We start from the raw sequence: 13,199 nt of genomic DNA, 5'->3' as shown, positions 1-13,199 counted from the left end.
CACTAGGAGCAGTTCGGGTTGCCATACAGCAGGAAGAATTGGTACTAACAGAGAGAATGCAGAAGGTGCTGCCTAGAATTAGAGGGTGCAGGTTTAATTTAAGTGGGGAGGAAATTAAAGGAGATCTGGGGACTATGTTTTTCCACACACTGGGCGATAAATTTGGAATGAGCTGCCAAAGGAGGAGGTAGAGGACATATAGAACAGTAGAATACAGGAACAGGCCCACGATATTGATGCTGTGCACGGTGCCAAATTACATAAATCCCTTCTGCCTGTCTGTGTACGATCCATATCCTCCCATTCCCAGCACATTCATGTACTGATCTGAAAACCATTTTTATCTGTTTCCATTGGCAGTCTGTTCCACACTTAACATACTATATGTAATATAAAACTTACCCTGCACATCCCCTTTAAAGTTATGCCCCCTAGTATACAATGTTTACACTGTTTTACCAGAGCAATCATCAGAATGATATAACACTCTAGAGTGAACTGTACCTTATCCAGATTATCAGTCCTCCTCGTCCTCTGCATAATCTGCTCCAGACGCTGCACAGAAGAGGAAAAAGAAGTACTTCGTTAAAACAGCTGATTTAAATAAAATTATTTTCTCTTCCATCTGCCTTACTCACCAACAAGCAGGCCACCCAGTCAAATTCACAGATTCTGAAAGGACCCAACTACTTCTTCATGTTCAATTACCCTTCCCTCCCATTTGATCCACTGTTCTCCACAGCCATCTGCTGAGGCTGATCTTAAACTTCGTAACCCTCAGTATCCCGTCTGGCAGTGTGTTTATCGGTTTCAAATAAAATGGTGTGCAAAACTATTCAACGCAATTTGCTCACACTCACCACCTTTCAGGCAGAAAGCTGTATTCCAAATGTACCCTAGTTTATAACCACATTAAAACCACCCAGACTTCCCTACACGTTTGTCTTATTTTTCATCTGAGCTGCTACCACATCAAATGTAACTCATCAGATGAAGCTTCAATTCTATTCTATTTAATTCTACCCAAGATGTCTTCACTGCCTGCTTGCTGCCTGTGATAACCTTTCACATTGCTGACGTGATTTCTTCCCTAAGCGAGGCTACTGCTCCCATTCACCCAGCCCCCTAAACATTCTACATCTTGCAGGTTTATCTCAGTAACACCCGTCATGTCAAAAGCAATGCGCACAAATTGCTGAAAGAACTCAGCAAATATGGAAATGAATGAACAGTCAACGTTTCGGGCCGAGACTTTTCTTCAGGATGGCATACCTCTTGCACTTACAGCTTTTTTATTAGATTTTCTAGACATTTATTGGTATATTCTCTCTCCAATCAGCCCTTCAGTTTCATTCATTCTTTGTTTCTCTGCCCTGCTCTAATAACTTTGCACCTCTCCTTTTACCTCGAAACTTGTGGCTATCATTCACTGTAATTCATTATCTCCACCCTAAACCCAATCCTAAACCATTTTATTCACCTGCTCAGAGGTTATCAGTTACACAGGAGACTGCAGACACCTCCCACACACAACCTGCAGTACCCCTTCTTGTTACTGAACTGATTTCTGTCCTAAGTAAGGATACCCCACTCCTCCCCAGCTGTCTGAACATTTTCCATTACCTGCTGACTTGCCTCTGTAACAACAATAATATTCTTTAATGCATGTCTAATGTATAAACCTGCGGTTACCAGTTACACCGTGACAAATTTAACCAGACTGGTGGTGAGTCTGTGGAATTCATTGCCACAGATGGCTGCGGAGCCCAAGTTATTGGGTATATTTAAAGAAGAGGTTTATTGGTTCTTCATTAGGAAGGGCATCAATGAATATTGGAAGAAGGCAGGAGTACGAGGTTGAGAGGGATAATAAATCAGCCATGATAGAATGCTGCAGCGGACTTGTTGGGCCGAATGGCCTAATTCTGCTCCTATGTCTTATGGAGTTCCAGGTCAAATTTTGTCCCCTTCAGAATTCAGCTATGAAATTTGCTCTTGCCAGCTCTGTGGTTTCCATGTGAAAGTGGATGTGGGACATGGATGGAATTTCCCATCCAACATTCCTACACAGCATGTACAGGAAAGCAGGGCTCATTGTTCTGAGATTCCCAGGCTAATGCCCCAGACTAATCAGTCCCCTCACTTCTCTCTTCTTCTCTGAACACCCACCTCTACCCGACTCCCACTGAGTTATTGGCCACCTTACTACTGTCAATTGCCGTTTGACTTCGGTCCCCATCTGTTCATCCCCAACCTGAATCCCAGCCACAATTCTGGTTCAACTCTCTGACACTGATTCTCCATTCAACTCTAGCGAGACATCAATAGATCTTTGGACATCAAGAAAATGATGGGAATTGCTGAGGTACAAGACCAGGGGACCTGACTGAATGATGAAGCAGGCACAAGGGACTACTCATTCTTTGGCCTATGCCATGACTGAACCTGCTCTTGAACTTTCCTGCTACTTTCCTTCATGCTCCACAGTGGCACCAGATGTTTCTGCTTTGTCCGAACACGACTGCACAGTAATGACCAAACAGTCTTTGGCTTATTGTGTAGTGACCCTGCCTGAGTACTATTACCATGGAAACATGCTCTGGGACAGCTCCCACTGGAGGGGTGCTCAAAGAGAGGTGTTACCTTCTTTCTCTCCAAGCGTTCCTGCTCTTCCTTCTGGAAGTGTCGTTCCCGTTCCAGCCGCTGCTTTTCTGCCTCCTCACGAGCTCGTGCCTCCGCCTCTTCTTTCTGTGTGCAGAAACAATGTTTCATACAGTGTTATTCCCACTGAGACAACTCACTTCCTGGCAATTCCTCACTAATGTAGCCTTCCTCACTGAGATTCAACAGGCTGGTGTTTAGGACGAGAAAGCGGTCCTATCAAGAGAGGGCAGGTGTTTCCTTGGAATGTGGGGTCCGGGGATGGGCAGCTCACTCACCTTTGGTCCCCATCAGACACTCGGCTCTCACCTGTGGGTCCAAGTATCTGTCTGCACTCGATAGCGGCCACACACATCTTCGACAGGTGGGCTAAACCAGGTGAGGGTAGCTGGTGGGCCTCACACCCCGGCGAAAAGGGACATTCCTGTCCTAGCACGCAAAGTCCGCTCTGGCAGACTGGGTGGATGAGATGAATAGTGAGATCCAAAAGTCCGGAAGGCAGTTCTGCAACGCGTCAGGGAGAGTAAAGGGCACGACAAGGCACAGAGGTAGCCATGGTCACTCACTGTGTCCAAGGAAGACCCCAGTTTTAACAACTACTCGTACCATTGGACCCAGACTTCCAAAGCTGAGAGTGGAACTAGTCTAGAGTAGCAGCTTTTCTACTTTAAAAACTCTCCAGCAGATTTCCCTGTCATTATCAGATACAACAGACATTCGATCCAATGAACATTGGGTGATTTAATTCAAATACATAACATCTTAAGGGGCCCTGACAGGGTAGAGTAGATGCTGAAGAGTTTTCATTTTGGGTAAGTCAATGTTATCACAGCTTTCTGATCCTTGATCTTCACTTTTCCTCTTGACCACCAAACTGAAACAGCTCCACCAACGCTTGATCTCACCCATTCAACAGGTCAACAACTGGACAACCGATACACAGGGGCTGAAGTTATAACGTGTGCTGCCTTTAAATTCAGCATGAGCCTTCCACTCTTCCCTGAAGTCCCAAACATACTCGCCCATTCCCTGCCCCGGCATGGGGCACAACTGTGCAAGCATTAAGCCTGCCTCTGATCATGCACATATGTCCAACCGAACGTGACTCAGTGAGCGGATGGGTGGCAAAACGTTGAGGAACTGATGAGAATGAGGAGGCAGGAACTTTAAAAATTGGAGGATGAGTGTAAACGGGTGTTTAATGATTAGTGTGGATTCTAGGGGGCAATGGGTCTCCTCTGTTTGGCTCCACGAGTGAAGCCGAGTGGCTGGGTGCTTACTCAATGCCGGCACCATGACGCTGACTAACCTGCTTCTGCAGGCGTTCCATCTCTTCCTGCTCCATCTCAGCCTCCCGCTGCCGACACTCCTCCTCCTTCAGACGCTGTTCTTCTTCCCTCTGCCTCTTCTCCTCCTCCTGCTTCTGAGCTTGGGCCTTCTCCTCCGCCTTCCTGCGAGCTATCTCCTCCTTCAGCTGCCTGAGTGGAACAGGAAGTCTACAGGTCACATTATGACTGGAGGTGAAGGGGCCACCTCGTGTTTTTCAGGTCTTCCATCCACAGGGCATGACACGAGGAGAACGTTACAGGAATGCCATCAGGATTCCCCCATTGCCTCCAGGATTGGACTGCAGTTAATGAGATTGCTTTAAAGAAGGAAGATTTATTAGTCACATGTACATCAAAATACACAGTGAAATCCGTCAACAACCAATACAATCTGAGGATGCACTGGGGGCACCCCACAAGTGTGGCCATGTTTCCCGCGCCAACCTAGCATTCCTAACCTGTACACCTTTAGAATGTGGGAGAAAACCAGGACACCCAGGGCAAACCCATGCAGTACAGGGTGAATGTACAAACTCCTTACAGACAGCAGTGGGAATTGAACCCCGATCGCTGGCAGTGTAGATTGTTATACTAACTGGTACGCTACTGTGACTCGACCCAACAAAATGGACATCTCCAGCCAGGTTCTTAAGTTCAAAAGGACACCATGCTCATTCCACGAATGAGTCATCTCACAATTAGTGAACCTTCAGGAAGCCCATAATCCTCACCACTCTTCACCTGATGACGGCTGTTGGAGGAAAAGGAGGGATGGCACAGTAACACAGTGGACAGAGTTCAATTCCTGCTGTTCTCCCCGTGATAGGATGCATTTCCTCTGGGTGCTCTGGTTTCCTCCCACATTCCAAAGACGGTTAGTAAGCTGTGGGCATGCTACATTGGTGCTGGAAGCATGAAGACCCTTACAGCTGCTCCAAGCACAATCGTTGGACTCTGTTAGTTGTTGATGCAATACGACAAATTTCACTGAATGCTTTGATGTGTGTGTTGTTGTCCCGGTTAACTGGATTCTGACAGCTTGCGCTCTCTGCTCAATCACACTTTATTTACCTCTGCGCAAGGAAACAGCATGGCCCTGTCACCAAACTGCCATGAAGTCTGAACAAAGAAATGACATTTTAATACAGAAATTAACCAGTTGGATATAGATCTTCATCCAATAGAAACCTTAGGCACATATTTATGTACCAGTCATAATAATTATTTGAAGTGTTAGTAGCCAATTAAAACTGCATGTTAAAGATCAATAATACTTGACAACTATTTAAAAAATTGTCCAATTGAGTGGTGCTCCAGAAAACTTTGTGTCTTTATCTTGTCCTGGTATGCTTGGTGATCCTGGTTCCCAGGTTTGAACAGAAAGGCTGTACAAAGCGGAGTTGGGCTTTCAAGGACCACGTTCAGCCTGAAAGAGAGCATTATTTCTCCACACTCTCCGTGTCAGATTGTCCTCCTGACAGCTGTCTTACTGGACCTCCACACGTAGAGAAGGCTGCACCAAGTGTCTGGTCTTTGTTCTATTAGCTCTCAATTTTAACCCTTGCTTTGTTGCAACTTCTACAATGTGACAAATGCAGCTGGGTCTTTACTTTTCTGACAGTGCAATGAGCAGCAATCTGGGAAACAGATTGTGGCATCAGAGCTGTAGAGGCCAGAAACCTGATCCTTCAGCAGAAAGCTTTGACCTTTCTCTTGCTGCATTTGTTCTGAATGGCACTGCACAGCGACTGATGGAACCGGCGCACGTTTTACATGGGAAATACCAGGTGTGTTCTCATGTGATCACACAGACCCATCAGGTGAAATTCCACAGGGTACGTTAGGTGACCGCCTTTCAACGATTTATAACATCAGTGAGATTCAATGGCAGGTGAATGAGTTGTATTTTGAACCCATTGACCCCACAATGTACAACAGTGTGTTAACCCACTGACCCCACAATATACAGCAGTGTGTTAACCCATTGACCCCACAATGTACAGCAGTATGTTAACCCATTAACCCCCACAATATACAGCAGTGTTAACCCATTGACCCCACAATGTACAGCAGTGTGTTAACCCATTAACTCCCACAATGTACAGCAGTGATAACCCATTGACCCCACAAGGTACAGCAGTGTGTTAACCCATTAACCCCCACAATATACAGCAGTGTTAACCCATTGACCCCACAATATACAGCAGTGTTAACCCATTGACCCCACAATGTACAGCAGTGTGTTAACCCATTAACTCCCACAATGTACAGCAGTGATAACCCATTGACCCCACAAGGTACAGCAGTGTGTTAACCCATTAACCCCCACAATATACAGCAGTGTTAACCCATTGACCCCACAAGGTACAGCAGTGTGTTAACCCATTGACCCCACAATGTACAGCAGTGTTAACCCATTGACCCTACAATGTACAGCAGTGTGTTAACCCATTGACCCCACAATGTACAGCAGTGTTAACCCATTGACCCTACAATGTACAGCAGTGTGTTAATCCATTAATCTCCACAATGTACAGCAGTGTTAACCCATTGACCCCACAATGTACAGCAGTGTGTTAACCCATTAACTCCCACAATGTACAGCAGTGTGTTAACCCATTAACTCCCACAATGTACAGCAGTGATAACCTATTGACCCCACAAGGTACAGCAGTGTGTTAACCCATTAACCCCCACAATGTACAGCAGTGATAACCCATTGACCCCACAATGTACAGCAGTGTGTTAACCCATTAACTCCCACAATGTACAGCAGTGATAAACCATTGACCCCACAAGGTACAGCAGTGTGTTAACCCATTAACCCCCACAATATACAGCAGTGTTAACCCATTGACCCCACAATGTACAGCAGTGTGTTAACCCATTAACTCCCACAATGTACAGCAGTGTTAACCCATTGACCCCACAAGGTACAGCAGTGTGTTAACCCATTGACCCCACAATGTACAGCAGTGTGTTAACCCACTGACCCCACAAGGTACAGCAGTGTGTTAACCCATTGACCCCACAATGTACAGCAGTGTTAACCCATTAATCTCCACAATATACAGCAGTGTTAACCCATTGACCCCACAATGTACAGCAGTGTTAACCCATTAACTCCCACAATGTACAGCAGTGTTAACCCATTGACCCCACAAGGTACAGCAGTGTGTTAACCCATTGACCCCACAATGTACAGCAGTGTTAACCCATTAATCTCCACAATGTACAGCAGTGTTAACCCATTGACCCCACAAGGTACAGCAGTGTGATAACCCATTGACCCTACAATGTACAACAGTGTTAACCCATTAATCTCCACAATGTACAGCAGTGTTAACCCATTGACCTCCACAATGTACAGCAGTGATAACCCATTAACCCCCGCAATGTACAGCAGTGTGTTAACCCATTAACCCCCGCAATGTACAGCAGTGTGTTAACCCTCTAAATCCCACAATGTACAGCAGTGTTAACCCACTAAATCCCACAATGTACAGCAGTGTGTTAACCCACTAAATCCCACAATGTGCAGCAATGTGATAACCCACTAACCCCCTCAATGTTACAGCAATGTGTTAACTCACTAAACCCCAAGATGTTACAGCAGTGTGTTAACCCACCAAACCTCACAATATTAAGGCACTGTGTAACTCACTAACCCCACAATGAATGCTAACAGATAACCCTTGTGATGTGCATGCCCCAACTCTGTAACCGTGTTACATGAGTGTTTTAATTAACTCCAACACACACCTCATCTTCTCTTCTTGCTCCTTTCTCTCCTGCTCTTCTCGCTCCCTCTGCTCGCGAGCAATTCGCCGTTTTTCTGCAAGAAGTCTCACAGCCTCCTCTGGGTCCGTGGTGCCTGCAATTGTTCTAGCAGGTGACCCTGAAACAAAGAACATAAGGGTTGTCCAAAGCAACCTAGACCTGTGGGTATGCTGAAATGACTCTTCCTCAGTATATTTGTTATACATTGCTACAACTGTTGTGAAATGGGCAGGCGTAGCTGCTGCGATTCCCAACACTGCAGGGCTCCACTTTTGCCCTCAGGTGTGCTGCTTGATGTTACACTTTGAACGCTGCCTCCAGACCAATGGCAGCTCCTCGATCAGAGGAAAAAACATCAGTTGGGTTGTACACTTCACTAATAGGCAGCGCGTTAACCAACATGTTAGGGCAGTGTATTAACACACTAATACCTACATTTAGTCAGTGTGTTAACCCACTAACTCCTATGACGTTAAGCCAGTGTGTTAACCCACTAACTCCTACGACATTAAGCCAGTGTGTTAACCCACTAACTCCTACGACATTAAGCCAGTGTGTTCGCCCATTAACTCCTACAATGTTAAGGCAGTGTGTTAACCCAACAAGCTCTCACAATGTTAAGGCAGCATACAAACCCACAGCAGAGGTGAAATAATTGTCAGGGGTACTCTCCTGGAAGCCTGTACGGGGATTTCTGTTAAATGAGCACTGTTACCAAACAACACACACAAAATGCTGGAGGAAGCCAGGCACTATCTATGGAAAAGAGCGAAGTCAACATTTTGGGCCAGGACCCTTCATTGGGACTCCTGTACTGTTACCGTGCAAAAGGCTGCATTGTAAAAGGGCTACTTGTTGTGCAAGTGATGCCCCTTTCAATATCCTGGGCGACGTGTTCTGTTGATCCATACCTTTAACAGGGTGCACAGGACCAGCTCCTGACCTTTCACATACACACTGCCACAGGCTATATTTCAGTCGAAGTTTGAGGAGGTTTGACATGTCACCAAAGACTAGCAAATTTCTGCAGATACAGAAAGCATTCTGACTGGTTGCATCATCATCTGTTATGGAGGAGCCACTGCACAAGATCAGAAAAAGCTGAAGATTGTAAACTCAGCCAGCCCTATAGTGGGCACTAGCCTCCCCACTACCAAGACAATATTCAAAAGGTTATCCCTCAGAAAGGAGGGCATCCAATATGAAGGACTTCACCACCCAGAACACATCGTCTTCCCATCACTCCAATCAGGGAGGAGGTACAGGAGCCTGAAGACACACACTCAACGTTTTAGAAACAATTTCTTCCCCTCTGCCATCAGATTTCTGAATGAACATTGAGCCCATGAACACCACATCACTATTTTTACTGTTTTTGCACTATTTATTTTTTATTGTATTCTATAGTATATTTTATAGTGTTTTGTGTACTGGTGTCAAAATGGTTGTTGTGACGTGTCTAGTGCGGTAGTGTAGTGGGTAGTGCTTGTCGCTCTCACTTTCAGCTGCCACCACTGGCTTGCTGTTTTGTGAAAAGGAGAGCTGAATGTATAAGTCTCTCTCTGCCAGTACACAGCCTCTCCAACAGCAAGCCTCATGCAGTGCCTCCTCACTGGTGACACACAGAAACTGAACACCTTTCGGACTCAGGCTGAACTACAGCTGACGGGGGGGGGGGGGGGGGGGGGTGAGGTCTGACACCTGCGCATGTAGCAAGCAGACCCACCAGTGTGGGGACACACCCTGGTGCTCGCAAACCAACTATGGGTAAACAGCCCCACTGCCTGAGGGGGTAGTCTCGGAAGAGGCGAAGACTACGGGAGTGAACCCAGACAGCAGGTCTGGAGTAGAGCCCCTAAAGTGGCTGGACGTCATTGAACATCCGTCCAGCAGCTCCTGCAGCCAAGCTGGTGCCATAGGTATTGTTTATATAAGCTTTGCTTTGGACTACACTGGTGAGGCTGAGAGGGGGATCTTGATGACTGGGCATCTCAGGATCTCCATACCTTCCGTCCAGGCTCGTGATGATGATTACCATCTCCCATTATCCTTTGAGACAGACAGGTGCCAACCAGTGTGCATTGTATATATACTTTACAGTGTACTGCACTGCATGGCCACCACAAAACATGTCACGGATAGACGGTTGCGCTTTCCTTTTAAATGTATTCTTTACAATCGCTCGACATTCGTGCTCAGGTCTACCCCATCAGTGAGTTGCTTGTTGGTGGAGGAAATGAAAGAGCTGGGCTTGGTGGATCGTGATGCTACCTGCAGAGAGGCATCAGTGTGTGAAGGAGGTGTGCAGTGATCGTCTTATTCACTTTTCCCGTGATTGTAAGATCCTGATGGACACTGGTGATGTGGAATGCTGCAAATGCAACTCATCGGTTGACTGGCGAACGCTGGCAGTGGATGGCGGGGGAGTTGAGTGGCCGTGGGTGTATCGAGGACGAGGTCTCAAATTGCACTGTGGCCTGTTTCCAGCCATCTGGGGAAGTGGGACACTCCACCAGAGTGGCAGAGGCAGTGTGGCATGGCATCCACGCAGAGTCATTACTCCCCCCAAGTGTTCACTCAGAAGATACTTTGAATTGTGTTCGACTACAGACTGCTGCAACATTCGATGACTTCAACTATAAGTTTGTGTGACTGTATTTTACTGATATCTCATATATGTGTGTTATCTTATATGTGCCTTGTGCTGTGTGTGACTGCTGGAAATGTGTTTTGCTACTTGGCCACAGAGTAACGCTGTTTTGTTTGTCTGTATTCATGGATGTTCATCTATGGTTGAATGACAATTAAACTTGATAATAAACCTGATTCTGATTCTACTTAGAGGAGACACTCTTGACAGCACCTCGCAGTGGTCAGCCCACCAACAGGTGGCAGCAGTGAACTGCTGTGTCTTCTGATCTGTATCACTCTAAAGATAGCTGTGTAGACAGATTCAAACCCCTCCACGGGACGGGGCAGGTAGAGAACCCTTTCCTCTATCGACCCCAGTTTGATCTCCACTGCAGATCATCCGACCCTAGCGCAGGGACAAGGGAGCGATGATGTGGCTCTCAGCAAGTTTGGCAAAACACAGTCCCACCTTTTGCACTGCTTATTTGTTTTTTATACAGTACTATACAAAAGCCTTGGGCATCCTACTTCTTTATCTATACATATCTCTATACACACACACACATAAATATCTATCCCTATATCTATCTATACATATATACATCTGAGACTTTGTACAGTAACGTTTTTCTTACTGTAACTTATACTAATTCATTGCACTGCACTACTGCTGCAAAACAGATTTAATTATATACATGAGTGATAATGAACCCAATTTTGATTCTCCATCTGATACTGTTATGTAAGAGCTACGTTTATTGCCCATTCCTTAGTACCCCTAAGATGGCACTGAGTTCTTTGTCTTTCTGATGAAGGTATCATTGGTGTTGACAGACGAGGTCACAAGCCTGTACTTGGCAAAGACATACGGAAGGTAATGAAATAAATGTAAGGCAAAAGCTGGTGGCTTGACCCTGTCCAACATCTCAAAAATTATTGGAAGACAAAGAGCACCAACTGGGAGTCAGTCAGGGCCCATTGGTAGTGTTTGTTTGTAAAAGTCTGTAGTCTGAAGTCCCACTTGGGCAAAAATACAAGACGATGCCTGACACTCCTGAGTTGCAATGAAGGAGACTCGTCTGCCAAATGAGACTTTAAATCAAGCCCCAGACTACCTTTTCAGATAGATGTTAAATGTTCTAAGACACTATCAAAGAATAGCAAGCTAGTTTGACCTAATGTCAATATTTAATCCCTTCACGGTACTATGTGCTCATTGGTACACTGAAATTTGTGGCAGAGTATTTGCAAATTGCAGCAGATTGGGAAATGTTGGTATTCAAAGGGACATGGGAGTCACTGGACACAAGTTAACTTTCAGGTGCAGCAGTGGTTAGGAGGGCAAATGGTACATTAGCTTTTACTGCAAGAGGATTTGAGTAAAGTTAGTGAAGATGCCTCACAGAAGGTAGAAGGAGCCTCAATGAGATGCTCCTGTAGAGTTTTGGATCTCCACCTAACAAGGGATATACTTGGTTGTAGAGGGAATCACCAGATCAGTCTGTGCGGTGGTGGGCTTTTACATGAGAAGAGATTGACTGAATTCCCTGGGGTTTAAAAGAATGAAGTGTGATCTCCTTGGAACCTCCCAGCTTCTCACTTCATTCCTCTTCCCCACCCACCTTCCCCCTCACCTATCTCCTACCAGCTTGTACTCCTTCCCCTCCCCCATATCCTTATTCTGGCCTCCTTTCCAGTCCTGATGAAGAGTCTCAGCCTGTTTATTCCCCTCCATAGATGCTACCCAACCTGCTGCGTTCCTCCAGCACACTGCATATGTTGCTCACGATTCCCGGATTCTGCAGAATCCCTCGAGTCCACCGAAACATCAGAGGGTTTCCCAGACTGAGAACATGCGTACAGACAGGGAAACCAGGAATTAACTGTAGGTCTTCGGGCACTGGTCTGAGAAGTTAGGAAACCTATGGAATATTTTACACTGGAGGGATATACGGAGTACATTCAAAAGTTTTCTGGACATTAATGGATATGGAAAATGGAATTGAAGAGCTGATGAATGATGGAGCAAGCTTGAGGGGCAGATGGCCAACATGTGCTCATCAGTCTTATGTTTTCCCCATGATGATAGACATCACACTGAGAGTGCTTCATTAGCTGTGTATTGCTCTGAAATGTTTACTTAAATAGAAATACTTTCTTCCTGTAGCTGACCGTCATAGTCCCCTACAACTTAAACCTTAACAATTACCAGGGGCTCTACTAAGTGATGTGTTTACGTTACCCTGCGTGGGCTCTGGAACTTCTGCAGCCGTCTCCTTGTTTCTCGAGCCGCCAGCTGACGAAGGCCTCGATGACTCCTTCTCCCCCTCCTCCTTCTCCCCTCGCAGCTTCAGCTGGCTCTCCTTCTCCTGGCGCTTCTCGCCCCGAGCTCTCGACTTCTTCACCGGAGTGGCGGAGCCTGCTGCCAGGGGCGGGACGGGTCCTGGACTGACTCCCGAAGACCTCCGCCTGGGTGAGCTCGGCAAAGAGCGGTTCTTTGATCTCAGGCTGTGTCAAAGACAATGTCAGGGAAAGTCAGTAGCATGCGGGTCCAGAAGCTGCAGCACCCAATCTCACCGACCAATACAACCTCTTGATATGAATCTACAAGTCCCATTGCCGTGTTCAAACCCCCTACATGCCTGCCTGTCTTTGAAAGAGCCTCCAGCTAGGTCTCTATCCTGGCACTTTGGTGTTCGATCCACCTCCTTTCACCTGCTGTTGACAGCTGTGCCCCTTCACCCATGTAGGCTCTCAGCTCTGAACCTCCCTCTCCAATTCTCCTCCTCAATTTTGCTG

The 13,199-nt window shown here is 46.3% G+C and overlaps 1 protein-coding gene across 4 annotated transcripts in view; it reads right to left on the bottom strand.

The window, feature by feature from the left end:
- Positions 1–13,199, bottom strand: part of map7d1a (MAP7 domain containing 1a) — a 277,983-nt gene that overhangs the window by 19,568 nt on the left and 245,216 nt on the right. For all 4 annotated transcript variants that reach the window (XM_059954308.1, XM_059954309.1, XM_059954310.1 and 1 more), the window contains 5 exons: positions 12,643–12,908; positions 7,752–7,887; positions 3,971–4,139; positions 2,644–2,748; positions 505–555 (listed from right to left, as the gene is read on the bottom strand). In XM_059954308.1, the coding sequence (XP_059810291.1) occupies positions 505–555; positions 2,644–2,748; positions 3,971–4,139; positions 7,752–7,887; positions 12,643–12,908 (727 nt within the window). The remainder of the gene's footprint in view (positions 1–504; positions 556–2,643; positions 2,749–3,970; positions 4,140–7,751; positions 7,888–12,642; positions 12,909–13,199) is intronic.

This window comes from Hypanus sabinus, chromosome 30 (assembly GCF_030144855.1).
Source record: "Hypanus sabinus isolate sHypSab1 chromosome 30, sHypSab1.hap1, whole genome shotgun sequence".
NCBI classification, from domain to species: Eukaryota; Metazoa; Chordata; class Chondrichthyes; order Myliobatiformes; family Dasyatidae; genus Hypanus; species Hypanus sabinus.
The sequence above is the reverse complement of the archived record's forward strand: the minus strand, read 5'-3'. Positions and strand labels throughout refer to the sequence as shown.